Raw genomic sequence first — 21,593 nt, forward strand, 5'->3', positions numbered from 1 at the left:
ATTTAGGTTAACGTGGAAACAAAATTTGAGAAAATCCTTCTCTGATCTCAAAGAACAAATTACATTTATTAAACAAGGTAATGGTTCTGAATGAATTAATGTTGGACACTCCATTAAATCTGATGATGTCATATGGTCTTAGCGAGTGGAAACTGGGAGAATAATTCTCCCAATGATTGAAGGGGACAGATTTCTTTATATCTCTTTACTGTGTTAGTAACAATTTCTAATTAGCTAATGTAACTTGTAAATAATTGCTATTATTGATTAAACTACATCTTATTAAGAGCCTCTTCTTGTTTAGATACATTAGTGGTTGGTACTATAAGCAAAATGAGCCATTAGGCCAAATCAAGGAAAGAGAAATTGGAAATGATCATGTCAATGAGTTTGAGTATATAATTTGTTATAACTGAATTTGAGCTAATAGAGACATAATTTCTAGGTTGAACATACAATCTTTTGAAATATAGGGTCTAGATGGGCCTTGGTTCGGTTGATCAATTAGTCGCAGATAATGGTGAACTATGAAACATGTGAACAATGTGTTTGCAGAATACTCTCCTTATTGCTGCGAATATATGTCAGGACCAGCAGTTAATTTGTTTCAAGTTGCTTTATTCCAGCCAGAATATATACAAGTTCACTTTGATACTTTCAACTTCACATCAACCCTGTGATGTATTATTTGTAAGTTATTTTCATAGTAGAAAACTCCACAAATGCTAAGTAATTAGTTAAGATTTATGCCATGTTCTGAGCAGCTAGCTATTCTGTAGGATACTAGCCTCAACAGCAGGAGTATGCAGTCAATCTTGCCCAATTCAGCACCATAATTCCAGATCTAACCTTCTTGCAAGTACTTAATGGCTTTGTTTTGATGGAACAATTCAAGTCTAATAATATTTTGATTACTTATTCCTGGGTGTTTCTCCATATGGAGTTCTGATAATCCATCAGGTTTATTATGAAAAAAACAGATCCACCCTCCTAGTTTCTCCAAAAACATGTTGTACAAGGAAATAATTATGATGTGGAGATACTGATGTTGGACAGGGGTGGACAAAGTTAAAAATCACACAACAGGTCGTAGTCCAATAGGTTTATTTGAAAGCTTGTACTTACAAATGAACCTGTTGGACTATAACCTATTGTTGTGTCAGAAAAAAATTGTTTATCATAGCTACAAATCTTTGCAGTTATTCTCCCCAGTGGATTTTGGATCGGAAACCATTGGCCCATTGAATTCTGGAATTTACAATCCTCAATACTACAGATTTTATTGAATTAAGTTGTTTCTACAACCGATGGGCAACTTGAGGCAATGTCTGTCTCTTCAATGAATAGTAGCTTGAAACATTCTGCACAGGTATTTTTATTGAGCTATGTAGTGGTGGCCTACATTGAAGAAGGTTATTTGGATTTTTTTTTGTCTTGTGCCTAGTAACAATGTACTAGCTCAGATACCAGTTTCAATTCAGAATCCCTTCTAATCTGTGCCCAAAGTATCTCCTTATAATAGTTCCTTAACCTGTAGTTCTAAATTGGGTGTCAATGTGTAATTTTGCATAAATACAACTGAATCAAAAAATCATCAACTCAACATTGTGAAACATAGCAATCTCTTCCTACAAGTAGTCCATCTTTAACCAGAGCATTGCAGGAAGAGTAAAAACAGGTGGAGATGAAGCCCAGAGAGAAAGAAAAACAGGTGCATAGACAATGGTATAGGTAAAGGTCAGCCCGGGAGAATGAATAGCTGCCAATGGGGAATATTAGTGGCTGAGAGTTGGATGGGTTGTGGTAGCAGCCCATGTGATGACAAGGCCTGGTGTGTGGGGTTTGGCATAAGGACATAGAGGGAGAACTTAGGCCCTGAAATTACTGACACAAAAACAGACATTGCTGGAAAAGCTCAGCAGTTCTGGCAGCATATGTGGACAGAAATCAGAGTTAATGTTTCAGATAGAGTGACGCATCCTCAGAATGCACTTGACCCGAAATGTTAACTCTGATTTCTCTCCACAGATGCTGCCAGATGTGCTGAGCTTTCCCAGCAATTTCTGTTTTTGTTTCTGAATTACAACATCTGCAGTTTTTTTTGTCAGTTTTTACTTAAAATTACTGAACTCTATCTTGAGTCCCAAAGGCTAGTTCCCAAGTGGAAAGGAGGTGCCCATCTTCCAGCTTGCCTGAGCTTCTCTGGAACACTGAAGGAAGCCTGTGAGAGAGAGGTGTTGGGAAGGGAACACAGTGTGTGTTGAAGTGGCAGGCAACAGGAAGTTCAGGGTTATTTTTATTTTTGCTGACAGAATGTAGGTATTCTGCTAAGTGCTTCATCTTCCCACTGTAGAGGAGACCACACTGTGGCAAGCAAATATATTAGACTAGATTGAGTGAAGTGCAGGTAAAGCGTTGCTTCACCTGGAAGGTGTCTGGGGTCTTAGAAAATGAAGAGGGAGGAAGTGAATAGGCAAGTGTTAGACCTTATGTAATTACATGGGAAAATGTTGTGGGTATGTGCAGAGAAAACTGGACCAAGGTGTCATGGAGGCAACGGTCCCCATGGAGGCTGACAATGGAGACAAGATGAATATGTGTCTGATGGTGGCATCCCATAGAGGTAGTGGAAATGGCAGCTAATAATTGTTTGAAAGCAGATAATAATGAGATGCTAAGTGAGGACCAGGTATCCCTATTGCTGTTGTGGGAGTGAACAGAAGGGATGAGGGCCAAAGTGCAGAAGATGGGTCAGACATAGCTGAGGACCCTGTCAGTGGTGGGGAATCCTTAGTTGAGAACAAGGTGGAAATTATAGAGGTTCCCTTGTCGAAGTTGGTATCATCACAATAGATGCAACAGAGATGGAGGAACTGACAGAATGGAATAGAATCTTTACAGGAAGCAGAATGTGAGAATGTATCGTCAAGGTAACTATGGGAGTCAGTGGGTTTGCAGTGGATATCAGTGGCCAGCCCATTCCCAGAAATGGAAACAGTATTGCCAAGGAAGCAAGGCTGGGAGTTAAAGATGGACCAGGTGAAGGTGAGAGTTGGGTGGAAATTGCAAGCGAAATAGATCAACTTTTCCAATTCTACGTGAGGGAGATAGCACTGATAATGTCATTGACATATCAGAGAAGGAATTGTGGGTCAGAACCAGAGTAGGACTCAAACAAGGAATGTTCCATATATTGTGCCCAAAAAGAGACAGACATAACTGGGGCCCTCCCTTCCCTCACGTCCTTACCCCAAAAACCCAACACATCAGGCCTTTACCCTCACATGGGTTACCACCACAACCACCCCATTATTAGCCACTAATGGTTCCAATGAGCAGCTATTGAATCCTCAGGTGATCTTTACCCATTCCTTTGTCTGTCCAACTGTTGTTTTCTCTTTCTGGGCTTCATCTCTACCTACTGTCTACTCCAAGCCCCTCCTCCACCATATCTTCAGCACACATACCAATCATTTCCTAGATACACTCAGTTCTGAAAGAGAGTCACTGGACCTGAAATGTTACACAAATGCTGCAATATCTGCTGAGTATTTCCAGCAATTTCTGTTTCGGGTTTCCAGCGTTTTTTTCTATGAAGGAACACATGTTTATTTTTAAAGATCTCAAACATTGAGTTTGCTCCCTACCTACTGTAGTTTTTCCAATTAATTTTCTTATGTAGATGAATATTAAAGAACGTCAAATTTGTTAGGTCTATTTTTAATTTCTGAATCTCGTCACAACTGTTTATGTTACACGTTTTTTCGTAAAGACCCAGTTGACATTGACGTATAAACTGAATGGTATTTTAACAATTCTAGCAGTATTTCTCCTGTGCCTATTTCTATCACTTACATTGTTGCATGCTGACATTTCCTGTCTGAAAAACCTTCTTTCCTGTTGTTGCTGTTTCATATTAACCTTTTTCTATTATAAAATCCTATCTCCAAATTGGGCAAACAGCGCAATTGATGACCACAGCTGCATTTGAGCCACTGCCCTGGAAATTGACACAATGTAAGAATGATAGAAATTTAAATGCACATTCTCATGGCTGCCAATACGTACTGTACATGTATGCTAATTTATTCCAACATCAAGAAATTGCAAGGTGGGGGCAGAAGGGGGAATTGTTTTTTCAATAACTATCTTAAAATTCACCTGTCAGAGAATAAGAATTGTTGTGAGGATACCTGTGATTGAAAAGAAATGTATTATCGGCTATTATAGTTTTAGACTAAGTAATGCTGTAAGCTTTATAAATCATGATTTTATTTCATAAATATTTCATAAAGATGTTAAAAAGGACTGTCATTTCTTCATTACATTTTTTTTGTTATGTCATGTAAAATTTAATGCACTTTTATATATTTATCTTCACCTTTGTGGGTGGGCTTATACACTGTTTGCACAACTTTTGATACAGCCAAGGGAAACATTCCCCCCATGCTAGATGTAACAAACCTGTCTGTAAAGAACTTAATGTTTTTTAAAACACAATACAGAGGAATCATTCTACTCAGTTATTACTTTACCTATTGATAATGAACAATATATTATTCCTAGCAACAATCTCTTTGAAAATTTAAAGTCCATATATAGTTGGAATTTCCTGCTTGTACAGGAATTCTTTGATAAATGTAAGCATTTCAGGATCCAACTGTTGACATAACAATGCTACTAACCTCACAAATCAAACATGCAATGTGCTAAAATTTTGCAAATAAGATAATGATTGGAGTTGACAGTCCACGAGCAGAAGCTCAATTGTCTCCTTCTTTGTCACTAATATCTCAACATGAATTTAACAAAAAAAAAGACTATCTAAAATGTGTTTTGCTACCATTAAATAAAAGAGCAAAGCATCAAAAGCTTGTGTGAAACTAGGCTTAAAATGTATGTGTAACAGAGATGAAGACAATAAAATTTAAGTTTTGTTTTGAATTTTTCTGACTTGGTTTGTTAATCAGAAATTTTTGAAGAATGAATAAATTTCAGGTCAAATAAATGGTATAGTTATCAAATGACATCTTGAAAACATTTGTGCTCTCACTAGTTCTGAATGAGTCAGCATCATTGCCCAACATCAGCAGTAATAACACAGGTATTAATATAGACTTAAAAAGCCATTGATAAATTTAGGATGAATGCCAGACATGATTTGGTTTATTAACTGTTTACAGAAGAAGTCATGCAAAAAGTCATGGTTAAACTAAATAAAATTTTAAAATACATTCAATTGTTTTTGGTTTAAGACAGCTATAACCAAGTTATCAATTTGTTGTGTGGTAGCCTGTAGGGTGGTGAAAATGCAGATCTCTGGCAAGTCATACACCAGCAGCAGCTGAAATGCTTTGTATTTCTTAATAACGTGTTTAATGAGGTTGCTCCTAGGGTTCCATCTCCATGTTATCCATTGTTGATTGTGGCAACTCAAAGCTGTTTACCTCCTCAAATGTAAGTTCTGTGAATATAAAATTGTATTTACTTTCTATTATTCACTAGGATAAACCATAACAATAATAATATTAAGTGCCTCTCATGTCAAAAATTCTTGAAGTCCTTTATAAACTAAATTACTTTCTGAAGTGACTACTGTAATGCAAGGTAATTTGTAAAATGCATTTTATCTTATTACAGTGTATAAATTGCTTATGTTTGTGGGTCATGTTCCTACACAGGGTCCCCTTATACGAATGAAGAATTTTATTCTTATTGATAGGGATTTAGAAAGAAATTTGTATTTGGAAGGATCCAGTTTCCAGTATGTTGCTAATGATTCCAAAACTGCCGTTTTTTGTGTGGGCTGTTCACAGAAATAAAAGCTGGATTAAATAAAGAATGTTGCTCCCTTTTAGTGCTCTTACTATTCTATATGCAGCTAGTGCCCTGGACAATGACATTTTTTTTCATTATGCATCTCCATTGGCTTATGTAAATTGTCTGGTGTAAGAAAATTGTATTAATAGCAAGTCGAGTTAATCTACCATACCCTGTCCTCATTCTCTGGAGCGTATTGTGACACTTGACAAAGTTTTGTGTTTATCTTGCCCCCTGCCATGACTATTTCCCTTTGTTCTCTTGGTATGTCTTTTCTGAAACCTTACTATCAGTGGATGTGCTGACAAGAAGAGTGGCACTGAAGGAATTGAAGATTCTTTTTATTTTGGATCATTTGGGGTGGCATGATAGCTCAGTGGTTAGCACTGCTGCCTCATAGCACCAGGGACCAGGGACCAGGGTTCAATTCCAGCCTTGAGCGACTATCTGTGTGAAGTTTGCACATTCTCCCCGTGTCTGCGTAGGTTTCCTCCATGTGCTCCAGTTTCCTCCCACACTCCAAACATGTGCAGGTCAGGTGAACTGGCTATGCTAAATTGCCCATAGTGTTAGGTGCATTCATCAGAGGGAAATGGTTTTGGGTGGGATACTCTTCGGAGGATCGGTTTGGGCTGAAGGGCCTGTTCCCACACTGTAGGGAACCTAATCTAATAATTTTCATTCAAGATGACCGCCCAAACAGCAGGAGTGACAGACTTTCTTGGAGAGACACAATCAATGCCAAAAGTAGCTCAATATTACACTGGCTGGTGCATATACCCACTTACCATGGCAGAGATGTTCATATGTTCATTCAACATATGAAGAATATGAGACCATCCAAATTTTTAGGATGCACAACATATGGAATAGTTGAACAGAAGAGTACATATCTCAATAAGTTTCAAAATATACTTACCTTTCCACTCCTCTATAGTCCGTTCTTTATTCTCTATTGAATCATCATAGGGTTCTGCTTCTGGTTCATCATCAGGGTCATGATACTGAGCAAAGTAAGGGTGAGTCAGAGCATCTGTTGCAGTTATCCTCTTATCAGTGTCAAGTATAAGCATCTTCTGAAGCAGATCTACAGCTATGATTGGAAGGGACCAAGACAAGCTATATAAAAGGTTTACATATAACATCTAAATTATATTTACCCTTCAGAATGGTCACATTGCAATTTATGTATGAACTTCAAACAAATTAATCTAGCACCCACTGTCTTGAAGAAACACTCTTTAGGAGGAAGGAATAGAATAGGTGAAGTGACAGCCAGGCAGGAGTTTTCCTTTTGGGTCAGGCCCCCATTGACTGGTCAAATCATGACCACACTCTGTGTGGAAATTGTCACCCATCAGCGGTTTGTTCACAGTCCTAGTGGTTACATTAGTCAATATTGCACTCAGATAGCAAAAATGATTGATTAGGTCCATACCTGTAAAATATCTGAACGACATATTATCTTCTGATGATTTTCACAGGTAGTTATCTAAAATGGGTACGAGGCTATTTACATTCAATGGAGTACGAATGTGTGGTTCTCTTTTAGACTGACAGAATATCACAAGTGGTGAGCCACAGGGGTGGTGCTGGGGCCTCTACTCTTTACAATTTATATAAATCATTTGAATGAAGACACCAAAGGTATTATAGTTAAAGTTGCTGATGACATAAAGATAGTTGCAAAAGCAAGTTGTGAAGAGGATACAAGAAGCCAACAAAGCAATAAAAATCAGTCAGTGATTGGGCAAGTGGCTAGCACTGCTGCCTCACAGCACCAGAGGCCCCCGGGTTCAATTCCAGCCTCGGGCGACTGTCTGTGTGGAGTTTGCATGTTCTCCCTGTGTCTGCGTGGGTTTGCTCTGGTTTCCTCTCACAATCCAAAACTGTGGAGGTCAGGTGCATTGGCCATGCCAAATTGCCCGTAGTGTTAGGTGCCTTAATCAGGGGTAAATATAGGCTAGGGGAATGGGTCTAGGTGGGTTACTTTTTGGAGGGTCGGTGTAGACTTGTTGGGCTGAAGGGCCTGTTTCCATACTGTAGGGAATCTAACCTAATCTAATCTAAAATGGAGTACAATGTAAGAAAATGTGAACGTGTCCATTATGGCAGAAAAAATGAAAAACTGAAACACAGTATCTAAATGCAGGGAGATCTGGGAGTACTAATGTATGAACCACATAGGATACAGGAAGTAATCAGGAAGGCTACTGAAATGTTTTGGTTTATTGCGAGGGGAACACAGTGCAACCTCGTGAGGTTCTGCAGGGCATTGATGAAACTGCATCTAGAGTACTGTGTACAGTATTGATCACCATACTTTTGGAAGCAGTTCAGAGAATCTTTACTGGACTAAGACTTGAAATGAATAGATGGCCTTTTGAGGAAAGGCTAGACAGGCCTTGTCTGCATCCTCTGGAATTTAGAAGAGTCAGCAAAGACTTTATTGAAGCACAAAAGATCCCGAGGGGACTTGACTGGGTGGTTGTGGAATGAATGTTTCCTCTTGTTGGAGAGGCTAGAACTAGATGGTCCGAGTTTAAAAATAAGAGGGCGCCGATTTAAAACAGAGATAAAGAAACATTTTTTCCTCTGGTTATGAGTCTTTGGAATTCTCTTACTCAAATGGCAGTGGAAACAGAATTTCAAAATATTTTTGAAATATTTTGAAAAAGGTAGATGGATTTTTGCTTACCAATAGGATGAAAAATTCAAGTTATATAGGCATGTAGATTTCAGGTTGAAATCAGACCAACCAAGACCTTGTTGAATGATGGATCATTCTTGAAGGGCCATAGCCCACTTTCATACAATAAGTTTTTTGGGGTGAGTGGTTATTGGCTTTTCTTAGCAGAGCAGATCAGGGGCCTGGCCTCCAACCTGCTCCATTCAGTATGCATGTGAGATACCTGCAGACACCATTAAGACAGAGTTTGCGTTTTGTTTTAAATTCATGTTCCTCCTGGCAGCCAGGATCTACCACCTCTCGCACTGTATGTTGTTGTGTTCCAGCATTGATCACGCCCTGGCAAATATCTAGAGGGAATGTGACACTCCTTAGTGTTCATTGTGAAACTGCAATATTATCAGAACCTTTAGGTATTGCAGCAGGGTTACTGCTTTTGGCAGTGTGGAGTTGAGATTCCCCCTTGGCAGCAGAGATAGTGAAGCCACCATAATAACAGAAGCCATGTTTGTTAACAGGTAAAGCAGACTGGTATCAATGTTTATCTCACCGTTCTCTTTGGTACTTTTTGATCCAAGAGTGTTATCACAGTGTTGGTCTTTTTACAAGGTGTTGAGTATTTCTTTTTCAGACAGGGAGTAATTGGCCAGGCTTCAACGAGGCTGGGTTTGAAAGGTTTATTGGGGCCCTTTTTATTTACGCCTAAGTATAATGACTCCGGCTTAAGGCTTTTATGTCTTGTTTTAAAAAAAGGTATTATCAAAGGGGAGTGGCCAGCTAGCTGAGTAGCTAGCCTTCGTTTAGATGAGAGTTTTTGATTCAGTCCAGCAGCAGTGTGTGTGAAGAAAGGCAGCTGGTTCTTTCCCTCCTTCTGCCCTTCTGTAAGCTTTTTGTGTCATTTTCACTCTTTATGCTAAGGAGTTTGTTTAGGGGACTGTTGAAGTATCTTTGGATCAGCATCATTAAGTCGGGATAGTCTGTCGGGTTTTTGGGAAGGATAAGTTATCCGGTATTCTACTTTCTGTTCTTTGGGTTTCATTCCATAATTTTGTAAATAAATTCTGTTTGTTTAAAACTTGGCAGTTGAATCAGCTAATTCACTCCAGGAATATACACTATAAACTTACCTAAAAATAATAGCAAAGTTATGGTCTGGGCTACCTGCTTAAAAATGTTTTGAGGGGTCGGGCCTAGTCCATAACAACGTAAATGAGGCAGACTGCACTGTGCCAAAGACAGTGGACAAAGGAAATATTTCTATTTGGAAGAGAGTTTACATCATATAAAATTTACAAATAAACCCAATCTGTTGCCCATAGATTACCGTTGGGTGTGTGGAATTTAAATTAGATTACTTACAGTGTGGAAACAGGCCCTTCGGTCCAACAAGTCCACACCGCCCCGCCGAAGCGTAACCCACCCATACCCCTACATCTACATCTACCCCTTACCTAACACTATGGGCAATTTAGCATGGCCAATTCACCTGACCTGCACATCTTTGGAGTGTGGGAGGAAACCGGATCACCCGGAGGAAACCCACGCAGACACGGGGAGAACGTGCAAACTCCACACAGTCAGTCGCCTGAGGCGGGAATTGAACCCGGGTCTCTGGCGCTGTGAGGCAGCAGTGCTAACCACTGTGCCACCGTGCCGCCCACCAAATGCTAATCATCATCATTTAAATCACCAAATCAATATTTTTCCTTATGTAATATTTACTCCTGACATATTAAACTTTTTCCTAAAAAAAAGTTAAGCATATCTTGAATTGCAGCACCTCTTGCAACTATATTGATCCGGTTTTTTGAAGAGGTGACAAAGACGATTGATGGAGGCATAGCGGTAGATGTCTACGTGGACTGCAGCAAAGTGTCTGACCACATTCTGCATGTTAGACTGGTTAGTAAGTTTAGATTGCATTGTATCCTAAGAGAGCTAGCCAATTGGAAACAAAATTAACTTGAAGGAAGGAGACTGAGGGTGGTGGTAGAGGGTTGCTTTTCAGATGGAAGGCCTGTAACCAGCAGAATGCCACCTGAATCATTGCTGGGTCCACTGCTTTTCATCATTTATATCAACGATTTGTATGTGAATGTAGGAGGCATAGTTCATATGTTTGCAGATGACATATCTCAGAGTAAAATGGGATCTTGATTAGATGTGCCCATGAGCTGAGGTACAGCAGATGGATTAATTTAGATAAATGTGAGGTGTTGCATTTTGGTAAGGTAAACCAGGGCAGGTTTTATACAGTTAACAGTAGGGCCCTGGGGTTTGCTGCCAAACAAAAAGATCTAGGAGTGTAGGTGCATAGTTCGTTGAAAGTGGAATCACAGGTAGACAGGGTGGGGAAGGCAGCATTTGGCCCACTTGCCTTCATTGCTCAGGACATTGAGTAGAGGAGTTGGAACATTATGTTGTGGCTATAGAGGACATTGGTGAGGCCATGCTTAGAATACTGCATACAGTTCTGGTCGCCCTTTTACACTAAAAGTGTTGCCAAACTTGAGAGGATGCAGAAAAGATTAACAAGGATGTCTCGGGATTGGAGGATTTGAGTTATAGGGAGAAGCTAAATAGGCTGCAGCATTTTTCCCTGGAGCAGAGATTGAGGGAAGGACCTTATTCAGCTTTATTAAATCATGACGGGCCTGGATGGGGTGATAATAGGGTGAATAATTAAGGTCTTTTTCCTGGGGTGGCAAAGTCCAAAACTAGAGGGCATAGGCTTAAAGTAAGAGAGGAAAGATTTAAAAAGGAACTGAGGGGTAACTTGTTCACACAGAAGGTTGTGCGTTTATGCCAGAGGAAGTGGTGGAGGTACTTTTACAATGTTTAAAAGGCATCTGGATGGGTATGTAAATAGGAAGGGTTTAGAGAGATAAAGGCCAAATGTTGGTAAATAGGACTAGGCCAGATTAGGATGTCTGATCAGGGTGGACGAGTTGGACCGAAGGGTCTGTTTCTATGCTGAATGATTCTATGACGAAATGACTCTCTGTCAATTAGTTTTGAAGTTGTGCATTAATTATATTTCATTCTGTAATTATAAACTATTTGATGCATTTTATGAAGATGAACTTTCAGTTGTGAAATCTGGATGATTAGGCAAGGGTAATAGTGCAGCATAAACAATAATGGCATCTGTTATTGCTCACTTATGCAATGGCATTTTGCATTCATTACAGCAAGACCTAAGCCTACAAATCACAACAGTTATTCCCATATAGATTACTTCCAATTAGTTTAAATGCAGAAAGTCTTACCTAAAGGATTGTCACCATTGAATAGTTCTTTCAAATCTTTTTGAGGCATGTATGGTAAAGATTCAATGTATTTTCTAGCCTGCAAGGAGTAAACAATGTCATTTGACTGATTCCCAATTTGGTAAAGCAAGTCCATGATTGTATTTAATTCTTTTAGAATAATACAATGAGAAATACTATAAAGTATAATGCTTCCTTCCCTGTAACAGTCTGCTTCAAACATGGCATTGTACAGTCCATCAAGCAAATCCTCCCATGCACTGACTTTGTCTATACTTTGTGCTCCCTCGCGAAAGCAACCAGCATAATCAAAGTCCCCTCCCATCCAGGTTATACTCTCTTCCACCTTCTTCCATCAGGCAGAAGATATAAATGTTTGAATACATGTACGAGCAGATTTAAGATCAGCCTCTTCCCTGTTGTTATCAGACCTTTGAACGGCCTCTAATCTAATCTAATCTAATGTTGATCTCTCTCTCTGTAACACTGTATTTTGCAGTCTCTTCTGCTACCTGATGCACTTTGTAGGTACGATCTCCTATACAGCACGCAATACAGTGAAAAATGTTGTATCTCAGTACATGTAACAATAATAAATCAAATCAAGCAATCAGAATAGTAATATTTCAATGCTTGATTATACAAAGTATAATGATTTCATAAGAAAGAACTTTAGCTACAAGTGACCATTTGAGCTTTTGCTGCTATTAATTATAAAATCAAAGTCTCTTATAACCTGAAGTGTTTGTAGGATCTATGCAGTTAGAAAAACAAAATAAATCTTAAAGCTCTGAGAAATTATTTGAAACCAATGTTGGAGGAGTCTTTAATTGGACCTTACTAATTGGAACAAAGTTAATACTGTCTCCAACATCCGACTATCCCATTGAACTCTGAGTTAAAAATCACACAACACCAGGTTATAGTCCAACAGATTTAATTGGAAGCACACTAGCTTTCGGAGCGTCGCTTCTTCATCAGGTGATATAGCCTGGTGTTGTGTGATTTTTAACTTTGTACACCCCAGTCCAACACCGGCATCTCCAAATCATTGAACTCTGAAGTAGTGATGGACTGGAATCAATCTTTTGTTTTCTGAGGTAATCGCAGCAGGCAAATGCCTCTCAAATATGCATCTACTGGAGGCCTGAGATGTGACTGACGTCCATTGTGCTTTTTAATGTGAAAAATCAAACGTCTTGCTCAGAGTCAAATTGCTGAGCAAAATCTTATGGATTGGTTTCAGAAGATGGCTGGAACCACTGAAATGAATAATGGTGGAATTGAGATCACAGGGACCTGTGTACTATTGTCTCTTTGAGAAGATCTCCGAGTTTGAGGACTCCTCGCTCTTCCTAATGAACCCTGATTAAGGTCTCACAGCTTAGAACAAGAAAAAGTGAGGACTGCAGATGCTGGAGATCAGAGTTGAGAGTGTGGTGCTGGAAAAGCACAGCAGGTCAGGCAGCATCCGAGGAGCAGGAGAATCGATGGTTTGAGCATAAACCCTTCTTCAGGAATGAAGGGCTCCTCTGATGCTGCCTGACCTGCTGTGCTTTTCCAGTACCACACTCTTGACAGCTTAGAACAGCAAACATGATAACTTCAGTGTTTTGGAGGAAGTGCTAAACATAGTCGTGATCAAGAGGGGTTTGCTTTGGACTCATTTTCTTGTTCGCAAAATGTGAAAGTAGCAGTGTCAGTACAATGAATGCAGGCTTCCGATAAGACGGGCTTTCCTGCTTTTAGTAAGGTTCTGAGAGCCCACAAGAAATGACTGTCTGCAAGTGATTAGGCTGCTTGTCCCTGATATATCTGGATGGGAAACCTGCCAACCAATATTAAAAAAGCATAGGAATTAAAATATTGCTGGTGTGAAATTTCTGACAGAGAATGTGTTTCTCTCTTACCCTATCTGCCTGCACCCCACTCCAATTTAAAATCCATTTTAATGTTATTCAAGCTAATCTCCAGCAAAGGATACAAATGGGTATCCCAGGGAGTCCATCTTCCTAACAGATCATTTACTGAAATGGCAACTTGGAAAGGGGTCTTGTAGCCTACTGGCTAATGCAGTAATGAAAGCCTTTCATTTGCAAAAGTCTATTACAAACCTAAGGGTGTTTTTGCAATATTGATGAGGGTGGAGGGGAAAATGTTGGTAACAGTGGAAGCTACGCAAAGATTGCATTCATTGCATCTACAACATGGTGCCCAAGGACTAAGGTTCTGAACAAGAAATTTCCTGCCAACTGAAGAGAGCTTTGTTACAATATAATTACAATTAGATAAGAATGAAACTCTCTGGTCTGGATGCTGAATTTTATCCTGGTGATGCAAAAGACCAGAATTTTGCACATGAGCATTGTAGGACAGGGTATGCTACAGCACAGATATGGATGAAATTCCATGTTTTGGATGTTGGATTTTGTCCTGGTGATGCAAAAGATTTAAAGTCGTACTCTGGTCCAGTCTGTTTTGTTTCTGGTTATAAACTGCACAATAGATATTACCCTTTTGTTTTAAAAATTCCTGGCACCTTTCACTTAATAAATTTAGTGGATATATCAATTTATTTGTTTTGATGCTCCTTAAACTCAACTGCATGGTTTTCTACTTTAGAAAACTCTCTGCATTAGTGCTAGTTAAAAGAAAAGCAGGATTAAAGAGGAATGATGACAGGTGAAACAACACTCAAGATGTGCTCACCGCACCCTAGTTTCCTGCCAGCCACAAACCTATACCTGTTTAATAGGTGCTTGCATTGGTCTTCAAGTCAGGGTTTCTAAATACTGTTTTCTGATTATTGATATAGATTATGAAAGACAAATACTGTTCCTGATCGTCATAGCAATTGGATTCTGGGAGGCATCAAATTCATGACCATCTGAGCCAGGGGGAACGTATGCCTGGGGCAAACAGGAAGGAAAGGGGTTGAGATTCTTTTTAAATACATCAGTATTTTTGAATGGTGTGTGCTCTTGTTTCATGGATTTTGTTTTTAGTTAAAGTGTGATCTGACTCTGTCACAGCAGTGTGACCTTTTAAAATAATTTTTCCAGTGAACACAGATTTATGGGGTTTGGGGAAATCGCAAGGCTGTGACACAGTAGTCCTAGTCACTTTGATTAGAATTTTGCACATGGGCATTGTAAGACAGGGTATGTTACAGCACAGATATGGATGAACTTCCATGTTTTGGATGTTGGATTTTGTCCTGGTGATGCAAAAAATTTAATGTTGGACTCTGATCCAGTCTGTATTGTTCCTGGTGAGAAACTGCACAATACATATTACCCTTTTGTTTTAAACATTTCTGTTTAAACATTTCACTTAATAAATTTAGTAGTACATCAGTTTATTTGTTAGGATGCTCCTTCAACTCAATTGCATGTTTTTCTACTTTAGAAACTGCACAATAAATATTATCCTTTTGTTTTAACAATTTCTGGTGAGAACAGAAAGAGACTCTGAGCTCCAATATAAAGACTGGGCTCTATCTGATGAAATTTATAGGATGAAACTTGAGATGAAACCCTTGGGAGCAATTGCTTTTAAAGTGTTTTTTTTTCAGTTAATGCTTGTGGCAGAAAGATGTGGCCGTGTTTTGCATTAATGATGGGAAATCAGTTTTTCAATATCTACAAACAACGGCAAGCACAAGAACATAATTCCTCTATTTCAAACAGTTTTGTACAATGTTTGTTAAAAGTGTACATAGTATTTTGAAAAAGTGTTACTATCAATTGCCAACAATTTCCCGACAAACTTCAGAGGAACAGTGCACATGGAATTCCATGATCCTTTGGCCAAGGACATGCAGCATGATTGGGACAATCTGCATGCAAATACAATCTCCCATATGTTTCCGTTAGGATAGATTTTCAAGAAACTTAAGTTGAGGCCATGACTTGGTCACCTTCTTGTGGTCTGGGCAGCATGATTCATCATGAATGTACATTGAATCTATGTTAATCCACTGCAAATACAGTTTGCAGTGGTGGAGTGGGCATAACTCTGCATCCATCCACAATAAAATATAGTCAGTTTACATTTCAGATTTGTAAACAATGTTTAAGCACAAACGGTGCAAATGTCCAGATAACTGTAAACATCCTTCATTTTCAAATTATATACTTGTAGATCATCTTGCAGTGATTAGAAGTTGGTAAATTGAAATGTCTTTGCAGGTTCGAGGATAAATTCAAACATACATTCAATCCAGGCCACAACATGAGATGGAGTTTCTTCTTCACCACTGAAATGCAATTCTGAAATTTTAAAACTATGGGAATCATAGAAAAATTACAGCTCTGAAAGTGACCATTCAGCCCATTGTGTCTGCTCCTACTGAATGAACTAGCTGCCCATTTTAAACCCATACCTGCTCTGTGGCTGGCACATTACAGCACTTCAGGTACAGATCTAGGTTTCTCTTCACTGAATTGAGGGTTTCCACCTCCTGAACTGAGCAGTGAAGTCCAGACATCCACCATCCTCTAGCTGAAAATGTTTCTCCTTCCAGTGATCACCTTAATTTTGTGCTCCCTTATAAGTGACCTCTCTCCTAAAGGAAAACAATTTGTTTCTGCCTACTCTACCCAAACAGCACACCTCCACTCCATTATTTTGAACACCTCAATTACACCACCTTTCAGACACCTCTATTCTAAGGGAAACAATGCTAGCATACCTAGCCTTTGTTCCTAACTGCAATTTTCAACCCTGGCAACGTTCTTATAAAATTGTCTCTGTGGTCTCATTGCAGCAATGTTGTCCTCCATGAAATGTCATGACCAGAACTCAATATAAAACTCCAATTATGGCCTGGTCTATGTCTTACATAGTTCTGGAATTCCTTCTTTTGTATCTTGCTCAATGAAAGAAAGCATCCCATATGCCTTCTTTACCACTTTGACGAGCTGTCCTGCCACCTTCAGGGATTGGTAGATATGCACTCCGGGTCTCCGAATTCCTCTGTCCATCTTGATACCTTTCTATTCAATGAGTATAAACAGGTTCTTGAGTTGGTCTTTATTTACAGAGCAGCAACTTTGTACCTCATTGGGGTGAGATTTCAAAGTTACATCCTTCTGTGTGAAAATTACTTAATAAATTTTATGTTCTCCCAGAACCCTTAAGAACATTTCAAAATTTCAACACATTTTGTTCATTACAGATTTTGAAATTCAGTTTTAGAATTTGAGTTTGGGTAATCCTGCAGTGTCAACATGCTGATATTTATTTCTCAATAGTCACTAATCAACTTCAGAATTCATATTGTTGGCTTGTTAAAAAGTGTAGATCCTGTTAACAAGCTGACTTCTTGATTATTCATTTAGAATTTGATACAACATCACGTTATTTCCATATAAATAATTGATGTGGAAACAAGGTCTCCGAAGTTTAAAAACAAATTCCAGGATAAAATTTTAATAGTGTTGAGAATAAACAAGATTAGTAATGTTTATGCAAGCCTTTGTGTCAACATATTTCCAATAACTAAGTCATGAAATAACACAGAAATGTAATAAGAGAACAAATGCAACTTAAAATTAAAATGACTTGCAGGAAGTGAGAAGTCTATCCGTTCCAGTACCAGTAAATGTACTCGCTGACCTTCACTGGCTCCCTGTTAAACAATGCCTCAATTTTAGAATTTCATACTTGTTTTAAAATCCATCCAAAGCCCAATCCATCCATACCTCTGAACTTCCTCCAGCTCTACAACTCTCAGAGGTAAGTAACTATCCACCTCTTATCCTGCCATTGAAGCAGTCCTGATTTTAATCACTCCGCAACTGATGCTGTCTCTGGCCAAAACTCTAGTTTCTAAACTTTTATACATTTCTTCCTTTCTTAAAGACACACCTTTTGAAAGCAGGTGTCTTTGACCAAAGTTCTGATTATCTATCCAAATATCTCCTTTTTCAGCTCAGTGTCAAATTTTGTTTGTGTAAAGCACCTTGGGATTGCAAGAAAATAAGTCCCTTAATAAGTGGCTATTTTTGGAATAATAAAAATGTTATGAAATTTGCATTGATTATTTAATTGCAAAGAAAGGAAATCAATGCTTAAAACAGTTCTGGAAATAAGTGGGTCACTAATTATGTCAGGTTTCCAAGTTAGCGAAAATAAAACCTGAGTAACCTACTATCAGCGCAAGTGTTTAGAAAAAGATGATCCTGGCATAATGCAAATTGACTTGAGCGAGGAGGTGGACAAAGAGGGAGATGACTATCCTGTCAGTTGCATAGCCTGTCCTGCGCTGTGTTCAGTACAGTCTACCAAACCCCTAAAAATGATGATTATTAACAAGTGCTCAGAATCAGGGAGCATTGCTTGTCAGGCAACTATCATCTTCAGATGGAAGATGGCCGAGAAGAGGAGGAGGAAGCCACAAGGAGGGATCCCTAGCACTTTGAATCGTGAGCAGGATAGTGCTTCCAAAGCTCTAATAAGATCAACACACACTGTGCCAACTGTCTCTTCATCCTCTGCTACCACTGATCAATCCATGATTGTCATGAGTCATTTATTTTTTCTCTCTATGTAAACTACTGCTTAAATTTAGTACACTATCTGAAAATTACTTCTGAATAATCAACTGCCTACCTTGGGTAATTGGTCCCGCATTTCAAAAACCTAACGTAATGTTTTATTATGATGAAGGTGACACAGAAATATAAGTCATGAATATTTATTTCTCTGGCTTTCATTAATCATCTGTCATGGTTTTGCCAAAATTGCTCAATTAATCTCTACTGAATTAATCTCCTTTTCACTGAATTTCTTTCTGCCTTGCTCAATTTTCACTCTACTTGATTTTTGGTGCTCCATCCTTTGTTTCTTTACTGTCACACCCTTTCTTCTCTGTAACTCTTTATTGTTCTTTTCATTTGTACAATTTCTTTTGTTACTATGCCTTTGCTTCTCCACATCCAGCTTTGTCGTCCTTCTCCCGGCTTACAGGCAAAATCTCAAGCAGGAGACCCCCTCACAGATACAGGTCCAGTGCTGGTCGGAAGAGGCAGAAGATCAACTCTGGTGCTGTCTGGAATTGGGCCACGTTCAAACAGGTACCTTGGACGAGTACACCACCACCATCACAGACTTTATCAGCATGTGTGTGGAGGAAGTCAATCCGGGTGTTCCCTAACAGGAAACCCTGGATGAATCTGGACATACAGAACCTGAAAACACCAGGCGTGAGGCTTTCAGATCAGGAGACCATTTAAATATAAGGAATCCAAGTAAGACCTTTGCAGAGCCATTAAGACAGCCAAGGACCAATACCGATCCAAACTAGAGACCCAGACAGACAAGGTAAGAACTATGGCAAGAACTGAATGACATCACAGGTTCTAAAAAGAGACAGTGCAAGATTGCAGATGCTGACATATCCCTCCTAGATCGTCTCAACGCCTTCTATGTTCGCTTTGAGCAGAATTTTGGCGGAGAGGTAACACCTATTCCGACCAGTCCTGACGAACCTATCCCAACAGTCACTTCATCAGAAGTCAGATCAGTTTTTCTTCATGTGAATCCAAGGAAAATGATGGGACCAGACAGAGTACCGGGCCGTGTACTCAGAGCATGCACAGATCAACTGGCAGAGGTCTTCTCGGACATCTTCAACCTCTCCCTGCAGCAGGCCACTGTCCCTGCCTGTTCCAAGAGGCTAACATCATCCCTGTGCCTAAGAAGGTTCGTGCAGCTTGTCTCAATGACTACCGCCAGTGGCCCTAACTTCGATGGTCATGAAGTGCTTTGAAGGGCATTAATCAACTCCAGCCTTCCCACTACTCTTGACCCACTCCAATTTGTCTATCTGACCAACAGATCCACATCAGATGCCATGTCACTTGCCCTTCACTCCTCCTTAGAATATCTTGACACCAAGAACAACTATGTAAGAATCCTACTCATTGACTACAGTTCAGCCTTCAACACTATTATCCCTTCGAGAAAGATTACTAAACTTAGTGATCTTGGACTAAGCCCCACTCTCTACAATCGATTCTCAGTTTCCTGACTTACAGGCCCCAATCAGTGAAGATTAGGGACAATATTTCATCCTCACTAACACTCAACACTGGAGCTCCCCAGGGGTGCGTACTCACCCCCCTCAGTAACTCCGAACCCAGTATAGTCTCTAACTAAATAGATTGTGTCACTCATCCCATTACTGCACTGTGATTAACCAGCTGGTATCGGATGAAATTAAAAAACTCTGAAGTTATGAGGTCATGTTCTCTATTTGCATAAATAGAATGGAGAGATTCCTCTTTAGAAATGGGCATGATAGCATAGCAAGGGGTGTGTGGACATCTTTACTGCAAGATCAAATGCACTTTGCAATCTTCTGTCCACTAGAATAAGATGGATGAAAAGGCCATGAAGGTGTGGAAAACACTACTGGAGTAACTGATTAAACTAGAAGCCATGTGAACATTTAAGAATATCTTAGATGGGTGATTGTCGGAAAGCAGAATAGAGATTTGGGAATAAGGGCGGCATATGAAATAAGGATCACAATTGACAAGGGGAAAAGACCAACATGGACTATATATGCCAAAAAGTTTGTTATAATTTCTAAGTACTTGTAAATAACATTTATTGCTGCATACTTTGCCTGAGGCAAGACTATTCAGTCAATTATTTATTCAGAATAAAAACTCACCAAAAAAGAATCTTGATTGCTATGTGTATTGTGAACTGTGTGCAAATTTTGGTTTCCTAAATTGTAGCAGCGTCTATCCAGCAACATGCTTCATTGGGTGTAATGAGCTTTAGGATGTACTGAGGTTATGAAAGGTTAGTTCTGTGAGACTGCAAGCCTATCTTTTACTTTTATGCTGTCCATTAAAGGGAAAACATTTATTAGATGCTTTCATGTTTTTGTTTTGTCCAAATTAGCAAATTTCAGCTTCTGGCTGTAGCAGGGAGTAGTACAATTGGTTACAGAAACCCCTGATTACACATTCCTGAGGCTGATTGTTACTTTGCAAATTTCTGCTCAACGCGTGTTTCTGTTCAGTTGGCCTTATTTGTGATGGCTCATGTTTTTAAATGGTTTGATTAGATTAGATTACTTACAGTGTGGAAACAGGCCCTTCGGCCCAACAAGTCCACACCGCCCCGCCGAAGCGTAACCCACCCATACCCCTACATCTACATTTACCCCTTACCTAACACTATGGGCAATTTAGCATGGCCAATTCACCTGGCCTGCACATCTTTGGACTGTGGGAGGAAACCGGAGCACCCGGAGGAAACCCACGCAGACACGGGGAGAACGTGCAAACTCCACACAGTCAGTCGCCTGAGGCGGGAATTGAACCCGGGTCTCAGGCGCTGTGAGGCAGCAGTGCTAACCACTGTGCCACCGTGTCGCACATTCCAAGATCACACATGAATATTTACCAGTTAGTTGTCACAATTACTTTGAAACCACAATTCACTAAAATCATGTTGGATAGAAAGGAGGAAAACCTAGCAAAGACAGAATTTTATCATAAATGTTACTATGTACTCTCCACTCTGATACCTGATGACTATATGAGGGGACAAATAACTTCCTGTTTGAACAGTATTTACTGTTAGGATCAAGCACTCACTTACATGTTCTGAAGATATCTTTTTTAGTAATTCAGTACTCGGTGTTCCAACAACTTCCATTATTCGCTTCAGTTGATCAATATCTGTATCATTATAAGAAAATATAGAGGAGAAAAGAAAATCCTCTTGTTGATAAGTCACAATATCTGCTGCTTAATCAACGCTGAATATATTTTATAGACCATATAAGATTG

At 39.3% G+C, this 21,593-nt stretch overlaps 1 protein-coding gene across 1 annotated transcript in view; it reads right to left on the reverse strand.

Moving 5' to 3' along the window:
• Positions 1 to 601: 601 nt before the first annotated feature.
• The window catches only part of LOC140466869 (mitogen-activated protein kinase 11-like), a 55,660-nt gene continuing 34,668 nt past the window's right edge, over positions 602 to 21,593 (reverse strand). The window contains exons 9-12 of the mRNA XM_072562610.1: positions 21,403 to 21,482; positions 11,779 to 11,857; positions 6,740 to 6,913; positions 602 to 5,464 (exon numbers count right to left, since the gene is read on the reverse strand). Coding sequence (XP_072418711.1) covers positions 5,391 to 5,464; positions 6,740 to 6,913; positions 11,779 to 11,857; positions 21,403 to 21,482 — 407 coding nt within the window. The 3' untranslated portion in view covers positions 602 to 5,390. The remainder of the gene's footprint in view (positions 5,465 to 6,739; positions 6,914 to 11,778; positions 11,858 to 21,402; positions 21,483 to 21,593) is intronic.

The sequence above is a fragment of the Chiloscyllium punctatum genome, chromosome 44 (genome assembly GCF_047496795.1).
Source record: "Chiloscyllium punctatum isolate Juve2018m chromosome 44, sChiPun1.3, whole genome shotgun sequence".
Lineage (NCBI taxonomy): Eukaryota > Metazoa > Chordata > Chondrichthyes > Orectolobiformes > Hemiscylliidae > Chiloscyllium > Chiloscyllium punctatum.